This window comes from Drosophila montana, unplaced genomic scaffold (genome assembly GCF_035044405.1).
Source record: "Drosophila montana isolate Dmon_TW-CO22-7 unplaced genomic scaffold, ASM3504440v1 contig_3829_1, whole genome shotgun sequence".
Classification (NCBI taxonomy): Eukaryota; Metazoa; Arthropoda; class Insecta; order Diptera; family Drosophilidae; genus Drosophila; species Drosophila montana.
In genome coordinates, this window is record NW_026998699.1 from 91,138 (window position 1) to 108,606 (window position 17,469).

Genomic DNA, 17,469 nt, shown 5'->3' on the forward strand with positions numbered 1-17,469 from the left:
CAACGAACAGATCAACAGGGAAAAACAAGAAGAAAAGAAAAAAAACTTAAAAACTGAAAAATGTTCGCCTGGAATATGAATTTTTATTCTCTAAACATTCCGTATGTTTATGTTTTCGAGGCGGCGGATGATACTGGCTACTGCTGCGGGTTTGCCGCTGACTCTGCTGCTGCTGCTGCTGCTGCTCAAGTGCGCTGCTGCTGCCGCTGGAAAATCGGAAAATGCTCAGTTATCCGCACTGCCAGCTTCCATTTAACTTTCTCTCACATTGTAAACATTTCACTTGACGCGTTGCTAAATTTAACATCTCGCTTCACATAGCATACAAATAAATTACGGAAATAAACAAATTAACACAAAGAATGATAGAAAAAGAAAATCTTATACCTGCGGTTTCTTTTTAAGGTGGAAATTAAAAAAAATCAAACGAAACCAATATTAAATATTTGCAGTAAGTTCTTGTGAATTGATGAGTAATATTTATTAGAACCCAATTGTGCATATACCATGAACCTGGAAGAACCAAGCCTAAGGCCGACTTTTTTTTTTCAAAACGCGGTTTTCTTCAATAGAGTAATATATAAGGTATGTTAAAAACATTATAGTCTCTTCCTGACGTTTATTTTCCGATTTATATGGCAACCGAATGTGTGTAAATGCCGAAGCCTAAGACTACACTAAAAAAAATGAGTTTCTTAAAAAATTGAGGAGATCAAAAGTTGGTATACAAAAATGTAAATATTTTTTGTACAAAACGAGAGCCAAACTAACAGAGTCTAAGAATAAAAAGCCTCGATCCATGGTAAAAACAACGGATTCAATATCGATTCTTATCGATTTGGAGAAAATGGATCGATCATTTGATATAAACTCGATCTGGAGCGACCTATGTTAAGTGTTTTATGCTTTTTAGTCTCTCAGCCGAACAAGCAGACAGGCGGAAATGACTGGGCAGGAATATAAAGAATCTATGGGGTCGGAGCTTTTGCCTTCTGACTGATGCATATATTATTTGCACACAATTGTTAGACCCTTTCGTACCCATTTTCAATCACTCAGGGCTTAAAAGTATGCAAAAGTATTTTTTAGATTATTAATAATTTAAATAGTTTTATTGAAAACTGCAGCAAAAATGTAAAGAATCAAAGACCGAAACCAGCTTCAGGAATCGAAACTTAAGACCGACACATTTGCTGTCATATATATTCAAAACTATTTTCATTTTGAAATAAATATTTTTTTGCATTGAATATTTGGTCAAAACTACATTCTCAAGTATATATTATATGTAATAGTATGTGCCTTACATCCAGTTGTGATCATATATATGAGCTTTATTAGCAGCTGTAGTTTTTTATTGTATTTGCTTTTGGCCAATTTGCTTAAATCAATATGGACGAATTGAAGGCAGACTTGCATGAGATATCAGAAACATCCAAAGATAACGAGCTGAGCATCAAGCAGAAGACAGATGTCATTGAAAATATTTGCCAGCGACTCAAAGTGGTCGCGGTCGATGTGGATAAGGTGCTCAGAGCTAAGGAGCTGTTATCTTCCTTGCAGCGGCGCAAGGCATTCATAGATCTGATCGGCCAGGATGATGATGGCAGTCTTCATAAGAATCCCGAGGACATGAAGCGGCTGACATCAGTTCACAGCCTGAAAATAATGTCTTATGTGCCGGGCGTCGATAGCTACAGTGACGATTTGCAAATGTTCGAGAGCATGAGCGAGGATGTATGCCAAATGCCCTTTGATGAAGAGCGTTGGGGAAATTTTTTTGCTGGCTACCAGATACTCAGCGTACCGGAGACCCTCAATACCAATGAGAACTGCAAGTGCATTGAGCTGGGTTGCGGGAAATGCGATGAGCATCTGTATACTTATTTGCGTGAGTGTATTGGATAGTGGCCCACAGCTAAGGATTTAACAATTTAATTATACAACTTATAGACTCCGGCGTACGCTGCTTTATAGTCGATCTTTTTCGTGGACCGCTCCGCGAAAATCAGGATATAATTGTGCAGCTGCGTGAAGCTGAGATAGCTGTGTCGAAGGAGTTTGGTTTTCCCGTTGCCTCCACCATCATAGCCAAGTTGTCGCCGCGTCAACAATACACCGGCTATTTGGATATGGATGACTGCGACACCTACGAACTGAAAAGGGGATACAAAACTATTCTGACTGCCGATCGCAATTATTCCCTGCACTGTAGAGGGGATCTGATTTATGTGAATGCCCGTTTTCTGCTCGCCGATGTTCGTCAGTTTGATATCATCCTCATCGGGGAGGATATACAGTTGATGGTGCGCTCCGTACGCCAGGATCATCTCAAATGTTGCGTCTGCCGTGGGGGCACGCTGAGTTCCTTTATGCCGGTGCTCTTCCCGGCACGCTGCAGCAAGTATCGCTTATCGTACGAGGAAGTGGAGGATTTAACATTTGCCCGCGAGGTGGGTATCAATGTGGTGGTATCCTATATTGCTGGCACTGTCCAGTATCTAAATAATCTGGAGAAGGTCATGGCATCGCTGCAGTGCGAACATCTCAGACTCTACGCCCGTGTCGTGCTGAACGAGATCGAGGGCTGCGATGGTGAACTGAACTGGGTCGCTGAGCGCTACGATGGCCTGCTGGTGGAGCTGGCGGATCCAGCCATAGTGCCAGATATTATGCGTATGTGTCCCAATGCAGAATGTCTTCTGCAGGTGGCACGTAACGCCAAAAAGCCCATCTTACTTGATGCCTGGCCCATAAATGAGCAGCGCCTGCGCGTTGATCCCGCCCACTACTACTATATATTCTTTTATCCGGATAAATTTGTGGTCAAGTGCCATCAGTCCCGGCAGGTCTTTTACTTCAGCTTCTGGCAGAACGCCATTTTTGATCAGATTCTGCCTTTGGCCCTGGCCAAAATGCCCCACTGCGACAGTTCGCATACGGGTGCCGATGGCCTGGCACGGGCCGTTGTTACCGCCTCCATGGAGGTGAATGCCAAAGCCATTGTTGTGTGCGGCGTTACCACGCGTATGGTGCAGAAGATTTCTCACTTTCGCCCGAAAGCGCCAATTCTATTTGTCAGTCACATGCGCTCCGCCGAGGACTATGTATCCCTGTATCATAATGTTACCATGCTCCCATTTCGCACCACCTACTTTGTCAACCATCGACGCAATGCCTTTCGCAAATCAATCCTTGCCCTTGCCTATTTGTCCTCACGCAAGATTGTCGATCATGGCGATCAAATCATACTGGTTTATAACTATACGTCGGGGACAACATTCCCCGAAAAGTATCTTATCTACAAATTTGATAAAATTAACTTTGTGCAACACCTGTCCGAGTCCCTGTTCCCACAGGATACGGAGTGTGTATATTGCAATGATATGGAGGGCATTTATATATATACTCATTAGCGATAAACACAATAGTTTTTCTTGGCTATAATCATTGCATAAATTGAAGTTCCAGTGACAGAAATCAGATATTACAAACATGAATTGAATTACTTGTTACGAGAAATCATGTATTGATTCGGAATGTGTTAATCTTAAATTGTTATCTAATATGTAGTATTATAGAAATTTACATGTACATACATTATTAACAGATCGATATAATACGATCACTGCAAAAATCCCTCGACGACTGTACATTTAAATAACAAGCCTAATTCTATGCCTATGAGGACAGTTGCACTTCTTTTTCTCTATATATATACAGGGTATATAACGTTTACGCGAATATTTTCTTACTTTGGTGTGCACGTGGCAATAAGCATAAATTAGCATTTAAATTGATCGTTGATCATTGCATAAAAAGCCATAACAATTGTAACAAGGTTAGTATGAGCTTGAGTTCAGGGCAGCCGCTGAAGGGTACGAATTGTTATATGCTCGTAGGCAGCCTTCAGGGTCGTATAGCAATAGCCAGCCATTCCATTCATTTCGGCCTGAAAATTGGGCCCACCCGTCAGATCATCGAGCAACGCTAGCTCAGCGCCCAAATGCGGCACAGCGGCACGCAGCATGCCCAGCATGGAGAGCGGTATCATGTTGTCCGCATTGAGCTGTGCGGCATTTGCTGCAATATAATAGAATATAAAATGAATAGAGCGCTAATCCGATAGCTTACATAATTATACTCACTTGCCATGGCATGCCCATATGCCTCCGATAGCAACTCCATGCTGCGCTGTATCACAGTCAACATATCCTGGGGACTAAATTTCTCCTGCAGCTGCTTCAGGGTCTGTACGGCCGCCTCGAATTGCGTGTCTAGCATCACAGCGTTGAGGCAACTGCAAATCAGATCAACATTAATTAAATGAAAAGCAGTTAAATGTCGGCGGGAAAGACTTGTTTTGGCTATATATAGGTATGGTCATTAAGACACATTGTCCGTACAATCTGATAAGTAGAACATTTAAACAAGCACACAAATTATTTTGAACTTTAGCTATCAGTTCAAATCACTAAGCGCTTAAATGTAGTACACGTAGCCAACCCATAAATATATATTGCACTCAAGTCCGCAAAAGTAAACAGAGAATAAGCATTATTAATACATTTGTTTACCTGTCATGGCCAAGCAGCTGGACCAGTTCCTCATCGTTTAACTTCTCGGCATGGTTTAAGTTCTGTCTGTAGATTTCATCCTTGCGATTGTATTTGTTGGCATAGAGCACAAATAGAGTTGAGTAAATGCCCTCGGATAGCACCAATGGGTAGAGAAGCGTTATATGCGAGATCACCTCCCTGGTGCTCTCGAGATGGCAGTAATCCTCGGGCAAGGCGGGAAACATTTTACGCACAAAACGATACATACGCCTGGATATAGATTCCCATTCTCGCATCGCCTGTTTGGCCAAAATGGACGTGGGCTTCACCTTCCAATATCCGTACGAGTAATGGAAACAATTGGCAATGCGCTCATTTAGCGCATACAGCGGATGATAACGATCCTTGAAGGCCTGCTCTAGGTACAGCCGGATGCAGCTCACATCGTGTTCGTTTAGGGTGGACGCCATGCCAAAGCTTGGTACCTGCTCCAGCATTGTGCTGTTCGTGGAGGTTGTCGATGTAATTGAGCTGTTACTATTGTTCCTATGCTTGGATATGTTGTTATTGTTATTGTGTGCCACGCTGCCAAAGCTGTTGCTCAGATTGGTCGGCACTGACTCTCCATTAAAGCTGCGATCCAGTAGACTCTCGTTAATACCAAAGCTAACCAAACTTCTTGTATCTATTGTGGAGTTATGTCCAATGGAAAGCAAGCTATCCGAACGCTGTAGACTGTCTAGTTTTCTGCATAACGTCTCTTGCGAGTGAATGCGACGCGGCGTCGAGCTGTTCAAGTCCAGTGTGGACGCCTGCTTAGCAGATACCAGCGAAGCCTGAGATGTCGGGGTACTGCTCAATAAAGGCTGCGTAGCTGGCTTTGGTGGCAACGGGAGACTGAGTAGAATGTTATTGAAATAGTTGCCCGGCTTTGAGGCATCTCGAGAACGCTGCTTGTTCATATAAATGGCTATGCAGCTCCACATTTGTGCCGTGCTCAGCGTAGTTTTTGTAGGTTTCTTGAGCGTACCACCCAAAACGCTAGCCAAGGCGCTGCTGCTGCTGGCCGTGGCACTGCAATTGGCTAAATCCGCCTCAAAGTTGTTAAACAATGCGCGCCATTTGCGATTGTGGTCCACCACCATGCGTCCAAGTGTGCTTAAATGAAGCGTTGAAATAAGGATACTAGGGAATTTCCACCCAGTGATAGACTTATTTACCTGGGAAACTTTGGAAAGCGTCGATTAAGCGCCAACTCTCCAGTTTGTATGCGCACCGTCTCCCAGCTACCACTGAGATGGCCAAACATTTTGTTGCCAATTAGCTCATAATTGTCATCGTCTTCCTCACTAGCGCCCAACGCATTGCCAGCATCGCCGCTGGGCATATAGTATTCGCCCCGGCCATTTGGTCCCTGGAGCGTTAGCTCACCCTCGTAGTAGTAATCATTTTCGAAGACAGCGACACCGGTGCCACAGAGATCGTCGGCCGCAAAATTGCCCTCAAAGTAGTCACCACGATTTGTGATGCAGCTGCCGGATCCACAGCGTTTGTTGTCCGCAAACATGCCCATATATTTGTCACCGCTGACAAGATCCTCCAAAACGCCGTAGCCATTGCGCGTGTTCGCCACGTACTCGCCAACATAGATGTAGCGATTATTGCGCATCATGCCGTGGCCGTGAAAGAGTCCCTCGTAAAAGTTGCCCTCATAAATCTCGCCGTCGTGGGCATCGCTGCCATTAAGCTCGTAAACGCCGTAGCCATGAAATCGGCCGCCCTTGAAGTTACCTACGTAAACACCCGATGAGGGAATCACCATTTTGCCGTAGCCTGCAAATATTCAATGTGTATTGTATTTGCAATTTAATTTGGATAAAAATAGACTCACCTTCGATGACGCCGTGGTGCATCTCGCCGCAATAGACACTGCCATCGGGATACTCCAAATAGCAGTTGCCATGCAGCAGGCCTTTGCGCCAGGTGCCACAGGCCTTAACCCTGGCAAATTTTGGATGCTCACGACTATATTCGTAGGCGGTGGAACGTACACTGGGCACTGGACTGCCCAAAGGGCGCCCCAAGGCTGTCACAATACTCGACTGTAGTTGATCAAGCCAAACCTTGCGTGACTCAGTCTTCCTGGTTATCAAATTAAAACTCTTTTCTGGCGTGACGATGCGCAGTCCTAGTTCGCCCTCCGACGACACCCACAACGCGTTCAGTGGAAACGTGTGCAGCCCATGGCTGCCTAGCTGGCACAGAAAGTCAGAGAAGAGTATAAAGCTGGGGCTGGATATGCTGATGCCAGTAGTGGCCAGTTTCAGCGGCACCAGGTTGGATGTGAGTATGACACGTCTTTGACGTTGCCTGAGGTGGGCAATGCGCGGCGTACATTCCTTGCTGCTCCAGAACTCCTTGGTATTGACGGCCAGTTCCTGGCTAATGCAGCTCATGCGCGCAAACTCTGACCAGGCGACACGATGCTCATCGTATTCGGGTTGGGTCTTCACCAGCATCTCCATAAACTGCATGAACAGCTGATAGATGCCAAACGGCTGCTGGAACAGGCGTGTTAAGTAGCTCTCCTCGCCCAGCTCCGCCAGCGGATTGTGATTGCTTAATGGCGGCAGGCAGATGGCGACAACCGCCTCGCCAAAGCCATTCACGGAGAGAACATCGCAATAGGCTCTCGTGTAGTTCTCAAACAGCTCGATATACTCACGATAGTAGCATATAAACAATATATCCGCCGGCTGCACATAGTCCGCACGATAGAAGCCTTCGAGAGAATGCAATGTGGCCGCCACTAGGCACACAATTCGTTCCCAGTTGAGCAGCAGTGGCGCCAGTGCAGGCAACTCCCAAATCATTAATGTTTGCACCGCCTGGCGTTGCTTGAGCAGCAGCTGCAGCTGCGATTCCAGGTGACTGAGAAAGTAGTGATATTGCCGTTGAAATTGACGGCAATTCTGGAGTGTATATCCACCAGCACAGTGAAGCAGGCGCAACTGCCGCGGCCAAGCGGCTCCCATTTGTAAATGCAGCACAGTCTGTGCATAGGTGCTGGACTGGGATTGGGCCAGTGTCTGTATCTGCCCGGCGGCATCTAGCAGCAACGTACGGTAATCGCCGCAGGTGGCCTCAAGCGCTGTGTGCTGCTCCGACGTTAGCTGCTCTGCCAAGCAGATTTCCATGGGTGAGCTGAGCTCCTCACCCAGCTGCTCACGATTGTTAATGCCCCAGTGATAGAGGCGTCCGTCCAGTGTCCGTGCCACACTGTGCTGCCTGCCGGCGGCAATACTGCATACACCCATGCCATCGAGCTTTTCCAGCCGTGCGACATGCGCGCGTCGTATATGATCCCCAGTGCCCAGGAGGCCACCATTGGAGGCACCAAACGTAAAAAGTTGAGTGTGGAGCAGCGCATAACCCTGATGGAGTAAGTGACGAGTGTTGGCCGCAAAGCTGCGCTCCGAGCTGCCGCTATGTAATGATTTCAGTGAGCCCTGTTCCTCTTGCATGTGCTCCTGCAGCTGCAGCACATCGTCAGCCAACTGATGCGGTGCCATAAGCAGCACGAAGTGCTCATCCCCAGCGGCCAGATCCAACAGCTGTTTACCCTCCTCGCAAAGGCGCATGTGACGTGGCTGCTCAGCGTTAAACACTTCTCCGCAACTGCCTAGTACATATGTGGCACCCCTGACACTGACAAAGACCACGCCCTGCTCGGAACAGCAAACGCGACGCATGCAGACGCCCTCATCGTGCAGCTCGAGGGGATCAAAGCTAAGTGTTTGCCAAGCATTCGGGCGATAGCTACCTGCTATTAGTTGCCGTTGCACACTTCCATTGGCAAGCACCACAAACAGCTGCCGGCTGCCTCGACAAAAATCCACGTCAACGATGTCCGTGCGCAACAGGGTCAGTTCCAAAGTATGCACACTATGCGCCACTATCAGCCTGGCAGAGTACAGCGATTGGTCCGCCGTCAGCAGCAGAAGCCAATTGGAATCAAGTTGGACTGAATCCCCGGCCACTGCCTCGTTTCCAACGCTGCAGCTGCTGCCCATGGAGCAGAGTCGCAATGCGGGCGACCGTGTGAGTGGCGGCACGCCCTTCCATTGCAGCTGCAAAGCGTTACCCTCGTAATAGATGATGAAGGCTTCACCATTGCAGCTGGCTGCTCCGCTGGAGCTTGCCATGTTTCTTCTGCTGCGATTTGTTTTTGTTTTTGTTGTGGGGTTTCCTTTTGTAACACGCAATTGCTACTACACTAATTAAGTCCTATTTACACATGGTAATTGCACTATGCCCAACTGCTCAATGCAGTCTAGGTGCACATTTTGACTATTTTTGAACTGATACTTAAGCGCGAATTGCTAATTGTGGAATGAGATTAAAATGGTAGCGCTTTAAAAAACTGGCAAATTACCAATAAGTTTTTATTTGTGATGGTTTCGCGAGCAAGTGTGGCCGTAGGGTTTGAATGTTTTTAATACCAATACCAGAAATCAAACACTAGCTAGCAAAATTAGGTGCAGAAGAAAACTCCTATAACGGAGTATTGCCCCAAAAAATAAATTGAATGTGTTTTTTGTTTGTATTGGTAATAATCAGTGAATAACAATCAGTAAGCCCCACGAGTAACTTTTTTTGCAAAAACAATTTTAATACAGTGTCCATCCTTGAGCAGCAATGGTATTTATTTTTTTTAACGCATTTTCAAGTGAATCGAACATGGTCACATTGGTACCGCATTAACAGCTGCGCAGCTGGCAAAAATTGATAAATTGTTGTCTTTTTTGTTTACAGCTACGAAAATGTAGTTGATTCCTTCGTGTGCTTACCATTAATAAACCAAGCTTTACAAAAATATTTTGGCACATCCCATGATCAGCTGGTGAGCATTAGTAATGTTTGTGTATACGACTTTAACTAAATCTGTTTGCAGGTCTCGAGCAAGGCCATGGACTCTGACAGTTCAGGGGGCGTAGCGCAGGCAGATGATTCTGGCCTTTTCAGCTGCAGTAGTGATGTAGAAGATGCAACAAATCATTCCACGACATGGCAACAGTATAAGGTGCAGGAGCAGAATGAGCATCCGCCACGCGAAGCACAGGAATCGTTGTTTCTGGTCTCACAGGAGCTTCGCAAGTCGCGCAGCGAAGTGGAACGCCTAAGCAAGTCGGAGCAGTGGTATAAACAAGAACTGCAGTCACAAAAACACAACCGCCTCGAAACTCTAGAGCGTCTCTATGCCCAGGAGCGAAAATACATGCTAGAAAATCAGAAACTACAACAGGAGTCGCAGCGCCTACAAGCAAAATGCGCCGCGCTCGAAAGCTGTAGTCTGTCGGTAGAAGCTACTACGGCGGGCCCAGCCACGTCAACAACTGCGCAGCAAAGCGGCACGGCGGATACTTTTGATTCGTTTGAGGCGCAACAACAGCAGGCGAGGCTTATGGATCAACGTCAGCTGACCGAAGTGCTGCGCAAGCAAAAGAAACAACTACTAGCCGACATAGAGCGTCTGAGTCTAGAAAATGATAGCAAACAGCTGCAATTGCAACGGCTGATGGCCGGCGTTGAGTTGGAGAACAAACACATGACGCGACAGTGCAAACAGCTGATCGATGAACATCGACAATTGGCACATAAACTTGAAGTGAAGGCGACCACGCTACGCAGTGTCACTGCGGAGCGGGAGCAATTGCGCCAGGTCATTGCAGAGCTCAACGAAACGTTGCAAACACAAGAGCAGCTGCTTGCTCTGAAGGAGCGTGAGTTCTTGGACTTGAAGCAGTACTATCAAAGTAAGCTGAGCAGCGAGTGCAGCATCGATGCCATGCACAATTACAGCATGGCATTTCATGGCGAAATTATTGCCAAGACCAGCGAAATAGCCAGCCTAAAGCACGCACTTCTCGAGCTGCAAACGGAATTGTTGCTCATGTCGAAGCTGCAGGCACAGAACGAGGAACAGCAGCGGCAACTGGAGCAATTGAATTTCCAGCTGGAGACGCAACAGTTGGAGCAGGCGCTAAAGGACGCCCAACTTAAAGATCTGACAACGGAGAAAGCAGTAATCACCAGCCAGTTGCAGGATTCGCAGCAAACACTGCAACATTTAGAACAACAGCTTAAGCAACTTCAAAAGCAATACGCGGAGACGTGCGCTAAATGTGACCATACCAAACGGCAACTGAAAGTGCAGCAGGCCCAAAACGATGAGCAGGAGCAGCAGCTAAAAAAACTGCGAGAGCAGCTTCAGATTTATGAGCTGGAATTCAGTCAGCTAATTGACGCAAAGGCCAAGTTAGAGCAGCAACAGCAACAGGTCCAGACCAAACAGCCTGTAAGTGAGGGCACCCAAACGATGGTTGTTCAACCCGTGTTGGAGCAGCGCATTGAGACACTGGAGCAGCAGCTAATAGCAGTCACGAAGCAAAAGCAACAAACAGTTGCATTGTTGCAGCAACTGCTGCAACAACAAAATGAAAAAATTAGAAATACCCATGAAATGGAGGCCGATTGGAGGCAGCTGCTCGAAGCGCTGCAGGCCACACAACAAATGGAGCAACAAATGGAACTGCAGCTACAGCAGAAAGCCGATGAGCTGCAGCAGCTCAATGAGCTCTTCGCGCAACAAAACGAGCAGCTGCAGCATTTGCAGATGCTGAGTCGAGCACATGAAACCCAGAACAGCAACGAACTGCATAAACTTAAACAGGCACAAGCCGTCGATGCGGCTAATCTAAGCCAACTGCAGGCACAAGTGCAGGCGCTCCTAAAAGAGCGCGAATGCGCCTCTAGAAAACAACACAGCAGCCTGCTGCAAGTGCTAGAAACGGAAACGGGTCGCAAACTGCACCATGTCAAGAACTGGCCGCAGTTGACGAAAATGCTGCGACAAGAATTACGCGCAGCAAAAGCTGCTACGGATTTGCCTATCCTTAAAATGAGGCTAGCCAAAATCGGTGGCAAATACGAACAAGCGCTGTCCAGAATCAAAGTAAGTAATTTCGTATTCGTTATTTCTAAGCTAATCAATTTTACTAACTGCCCTCAAAGGTTTTAGAGCAAACGCTGGCCGCCGAAAGAGCTCGCTTCGAGGATTCAGATGTAGGAAAATCGACGGCGAATTCCGCGCCGTTGGAGCCGGCGCATGAAGTTGCCAACCTGATTGATGACTACAAAAAGGTAAGCGCCGAATATTTTCTATATATGTAAACTCGGAGGTAACTCTTCCCCAGATCTGAATAGCCTTGGCATATATTGTTATTTATATATAAATACATATTTAAAGTGTTTTTAAGTGTTTTAGAAAAACATAAGAATAAAATGTGTAGTAGAGAAAGAGAGAATGAGAACGCAAAGGGTATGAACAGAGTTAATTGTATTAAAAATCTTTAAGATCACGTACTTTATACACACGTACTGTATGTGCTACATACAATCATACATAGAAATAGACTATAATGACATACTTACACAAATAAACGGCATTTCATAAAACATTTATAATAATGTAAAACTAAATTTAGTGTCGAATTGGAAAGACCTGCAAGGCCAACTTGAATTCGTGAGTACCGAAGAGGACGACATTTAAGAATGCTTTATTTTAATATTTGTAGCGCAGCGAAAAGTTAACTTGTTCTGCATTTGATAAACGAGCACTATTTAGATATCTTCATCCATACACATAAATACATACACATATATACAGAAACGTACATTTATATGTGCATAAAACATAAATGCAACACAAACAAAGTTGGGAGCCAATCCACTTAATTACAACGCTTAATTACAATAAAAATGGTTCAAAAATGTATGTTTATTATTTTATGTCTTAATAATGAAAATATAACTTTTGCCACTTAGACCGAGTCCATATCTTTTTTTTTAATGCGTAAAGAATATTTAATAAAATATTATTTTCTTTAGCTCATTCAGCAAACTGCACAGGAGACAGGTCGTCCGCGCAACAGCTGTATACTGGAGCTAATTGATCGCAGTCAACGTAGCCAGCCAAATTTGTGCCAATTAAGCGAGGGCGTAGCCGCTTGCCGTAAGGATGTGCTGGATCTCAATAAGCTGCTGGCCGGTCTGGAGTTAACCTCGGCACGGCAAGAGCCCGTGCCATCATTGATGGAGGAACTGCGCGCCGTGGCCGAAAAAGCTTGAGCCGCAAAATGTCAGTCACATCCCTTAACGTAGTCATTTAGCATAATTAGCAGATTTTTGTTTAGCTTAATTTTTTTTTGTCGTATTATTAAGTGTACTTAAATTGATTTCTTTGTTTTTTGTGTTATCGTCTTTCCAAAAGCAACTATTTATGTTTGTTAATCTTATTGTTTCAAATGTGCAACTCTTTAAATATTTCATGTAAAGCAACATGAATAACCCACCTAATTGCTAAACACATTAACTAGTCTCAATGTTTTGGTTTAATTCAAAGGAAGTTTCCTTAAAACCTTTCCAATTCAATTAAATACATTCTGAAGCCATATATTATTAATAATCTTAACTATTGAAATAAATCGAATATGCCAGATTTTATGTAGATAATTTCAAATTTCTAAATTGTATAACTTATTCTAAGTCAAATGGAAATTTTGTTCGAATGTTACCCACAGAATATTTAAAAAACCTTTAAAGAGAACTTGACGAATTGCCAATTTTCAATAAATCAACCACTTAATTCTTAGCGTATTCCCAATGAGTTTTGGTGTGCCGAATAATATGTTGTAAATGGTAACGTGTTCTTTGAATTATCTTTAGTTACCAAAATTAGTAAGAAATATATTCAATCATATATATATACATATATTTAAAATAAAGATATTTATATAAGAATAGAAAATTGGATATCTGTAGATGTTTTGGAGTCTAGAAAAGTTGGAGCACCCCAGCAGTTGACTATGTCAAGTCCAATCACATTTCCCCTGTTTACAATTTAAATTTAAGCGGCGGCGGCGGCATTGTTTTATATATACATCTTGGTATTGTCAACGCCTTGTGCTGGACATTGGCATTGGTAGTGGCTTAGGTTGTGGCCCAGGTACCATAGTCGCAGTGGCCACTTGGGTATTGATAAATGCGTTGAAGGCTAAGCGACCGCCCAGTAGATTTGCACCCAAACGTCGCCCTTCCGTCTTTCTGGCAGGGCACAATCGTTGGCCAAATTCAATTGGCGCAATTTTTCATCGTTCCCAGTGCCTTGAAGGGAAACCGCGGATCCTTTGCTGCTGCTGCTGCTGCAGCTGTTGTTGTCTATTGTGCCTGTTGCTGTTGTTGTTGCTCTGGCAATTGTTCTCCGCGGCGGCTCAAGGTTGTTTATTTTGAAAAATCACCAACTGCTAAGAGATGCCCGGTCCAGCATCGTGGCCGTGTGGCGGCCTGGGATTTAATTCAATGCTTGGACATTTATAAATTGCATTCAATTTATACACAACACGAAAGCGTGATTTTTACATTTTTACAATCTGGTGAATAATAGATCAGCTTCGCATTATTGCCGACCGCTTGTTACTGCCCTTTGCCACAGCGGGTATTCGCACTTTTGACACTATGTCGTCTGAAAATATTATTATTTTGATACCACTGCAGAATCACCCTTCTTTGCGATTCACATAATTGTAATTGGGCCTTGATGTCATAGCTGATTTGTCTGAAATGTGTCACTCTCTATCGCTTGTTCTCTTTTTCTTCCCCTTCCACCTTCCATTCTTCCGTCTCACTCACCGTCGCGCTTTTGCACTTTCTCATCTACAATCCCAATCCCACTCGCAGTCATAAGCGTATTAAAATAACATTTAGTCCTGTATTACTTGAATTCATGAAGATCGCATAGACATGCGATATTCGATACGCTCACGGATGTTAAAAATTGAAGGACTTCGCTTTAGGGTCGGTTACTTTTTAAGGAGATGCTTTATAAAACTAATTAAGTACACTAGAACTTTTACAGGGCTCAAGTTGAGTCGTGCCTTTATTCGTTAAAACCCACAACATTGTTTTTGAATGTTTAAGCTTTAATTTCAGCAACATTTTAACACAAGGATGGCTGCCATCGATTGGTGTTCGCCAAGGGTATCAATTGCTTCGATGGAGAGTGCTTTTTGCTGTACATGTCTACACGGATTGGGGGATCAGGCATTGGTCGCTCATTAAATTGGTTCTGGGCGAACACTAAGGCCATAAACATTTAATTCTCACCAAAGCGATTGATGCGGTTCGCAGTCGAAGGGTCGTCGGTCGTCTGGCCGCAGTGCTACTCCCAAATTGCAAATGCGACTTGTTAACCTTGAAACTAAGCGGGCAAACGGACAGCCAGGCAGACAGACAGACAGACAGACAGACAACTAGCCAAGTGCCTGGCAGGAACAGCAGCCAAGACCCCAGCGCAGTATGAGGCATTTAGTCAGACGTCGCCGATGTTGTTCGTCTGCCGATCACTCGTTTGTCTAGCTGCGGCAGTCCTCCAACTCTCTGCGTCTTCTGGCTGATGCAGCTCCAACCCCAGCTCAGTACACAAGTATATTGAATAATGCGTTTATGGGCAGATGAATGACACTTCATACAGGCGGTTGTCTGCTCTAGCTGAGCTCTCCTGCCTCCTTCCTTTTGCCTCCTTCCGCTTTCCGTCTTCCGCCAACCTCCTGCCACCAGCCACCAGCCGGCAGTCACCAGTCACCCGTCTGTGGTGGTGGCCAAATGGCTTGAGCTGCATTTCTCATGCGTAAACTTCGGCCCCAGGCGGCGGAGCAGCGAGTGACTATTCGTCATATGTGCCTGGGCCATGTCAGTGCTGTGTTTGAAAGAAATTCGTTTAAATTGTCAATTGTCTGGGATCTGTGCCCCTCAAACTGGTTTCCAGCCACTCCTAATGAGGCGCATCAACGCGGGGCAGCACAACAGCAACAACAACAAAAAAATAAAAATAAATAAATAAAAAAATACAAATGCAAAAAAAGTAAATAAAATAAACGAATCCAAGCCAAAACCCTTTTAGCATTCAGCTGCGACGGTGGCCACGGTGGCTGCTGTGCGTTTGCATTTAGCAGGCAAACTACATTAAATTCAACTTACCCACACACACATTCATACACACACACATACACACATATATACACAGACAGTATGCACATATAAACTGCATCTTTAGTGGCTGTGTGATTCTGTGATTCGGTTTCTGACGCTGATGCGGCTTCCTGGGCCGGGTGTTGCAATGTCATTCGTTGCATTTTATGCACTTTTTGCACTTTACGGCTAGAGGATCGTGAACTTGGCGCTGCCCATAAATAAACTTGTATCTTTGAGATACAAAAAAATAGTCGTAAAAAAATCTGCAAATAACCCCAAACCAAAAGGCACTTGAACTTTTGAGCTTTTAGCTAAATGCGCCCATTAGGCCAACTTGATGGCCAGAACCGACCAGGCCAGGCCAGGCCCTACCAGACGAGACCAGAAGCAGCAGACCATCTTCATTTGGCTTAAAGTAGTACGAGTGGTAAACACACATATGTAAAGCGGCAATATTAAATTTTATATTTAGCGCACGTTTTGAGCCTTTTGCATACAATGGTTGGCACCACGGGGGGAACTGCCAGCCCGAACAGAACAGATCTCTAAAAGATGATTTGGATTAGCAGATGCCAAAGGAAATCGTGATTGAAGCTTTAAATAGAACAGCGATCGAAGACGCTTGAACTAAGCTGCTGGCTTTTCAACCATTTAATTGCCAGATCATCGGGCATATCAAAGGATCGAAAAACAGAAAACATTAAATCTCTAAGTTATTATTATTTTTATTAGTAAACAATTACCAAGTTATAGGCTTGGCCAAACATTCACTTTCTTTTTACATAAATCACAATTAAAGCAGCCTTTTAGACACCCTCTCGCGCTCTCGCGCTCTCATCTCGCATTCCGCTCAACAACAACTCAATCACAACAACAACCCAATGAACTTGCATATCGTCGCTTGAGGCAAGAAACATAAAAGATATATATAAAATAACAACAACAGAAAACACACATTTCTATCTTCTTAGCGCTGCTGAAACAATTTGGCCCAATTCAATACAATCATTCCGAAGCAGGAAGGTTCAACTACACACGAAGAGGCGTCCAAAATGAATGCCTGTGAATAGAGAGATGAGAGATGAGTCGGTAGCCATTTCACTGTAGATCATAAAAAACAATTACGTAGTCTCTACATCGTTTATTATTGCGTAATGCTCTTTCTCAGATTTGAGTCACACGGGCATACACGTATCTATGTGTATTACGACAGGCTCTAACAAATTTAGCTTTCTACTTACCTAATGATATTTTCAGATTAATTTAAATCGATTGTTTTTTGTCCATTAAATATAGTTTATTAATTAATTCAATAAGGAAAATATAACAAGAATAATAATACAATTTAATACAAATAATAACTATCAATTTAAAAGTCTCTCCATCCACAAATCATCCATGCACTTACCTTAGACGCGATCCCCGCCATTTTTTTTCGTGACTCCCATTTCGGGTTATTTCGACTTTCATCGTGTTTTCCGGACAGGAAGCGTATTTGAGCTTCAGCTAGAAGTTTTTGCGTTAGCTTCTGTGCTCGTCACTTTGCTGGGATTATTTAATCAATGGGGCTCGTACATAAAAGGGCATGAGAGCAGCTCGAATGATACTAGAACGTACGCTCAACCACAGAAGCAGAGGCAGGTACATTGATCTCGCGCCACTAAAAGAAAACCGTTAAGATTCAAAGATACGCAGCCACGCAGCCAAGAATTCAATGACCCAACAACATTTTCGGGCCATTGTGTTGATTACGTCAAATGGGGCTGGCGATCTGGGCGGCATTTGCTCTCGTAATGCATTAACATTGCTCAAGCCGCCC

The 17,469-nt window shown here is 44.5% G+C and overlaps 2 protein-coding genes across 2 annotated transcripts; one reads left to right on the forward strand and one right to left on the reverse strand.

Annotated features, from left to right (window-relative positions):
- The first annotated feature begins 1,244 nt into the window (after positions 1 to 1,244).
- Positions 1,245 to 13,277, forward strand: LOC135437556 (uncharacterized). The gene is made up of 8 exons (XM_064695529.1): positions 1,245 to 1,891; positions 1,954 to 3,414; positions 6,017 to 6,354; positions 7,781 to 8,001; positions 8,483 to 8,660; positions 9,514 to 11,574; positions 11,634 to 11,762; positions 12,510 to 13,277. Exons 1-8 carry the CDS (start codon positions 1,393 to 1,395, stop codon positions 12,747 to 12,749), a joined length of 5,127 nt encoding a protein of 1,708 aa, XP_064551599.1. The 5' UTR covers positions 1,245 to 1,392; the 3' UTR covers positions 12,750 to 13,277.
- On the reverse strand, positions 3,506 to 9,036 carry Als2 (Amyotrophic lateral sclerosis 2). Its single transcript, XM_064695586.1, has 5 exons — positions 6,451 to 9,036; positions 5,780 to 6,392; positions 4,578 to 5,717; positions 4,149 to 4,300; positions 3,506 to 4,083 (listed from the first exon to the last, which is right to left on the reverse strand). The coding sequence occupies exons 1-5, from the start codon at positions 8,762 to 8,764 to the stop codon at positions 3,860 to 3,862; spliced, it is 4,443 nt and encodes a 1,480-aa protein (XP_064551656.1). The 5' UTR covers positions 8,765 to 9,036; the 3' UTR covers positions 3,506 to 3,859.
- Positions 13,278 to 17,469: the final 4,192 nt, after the last annotated feature.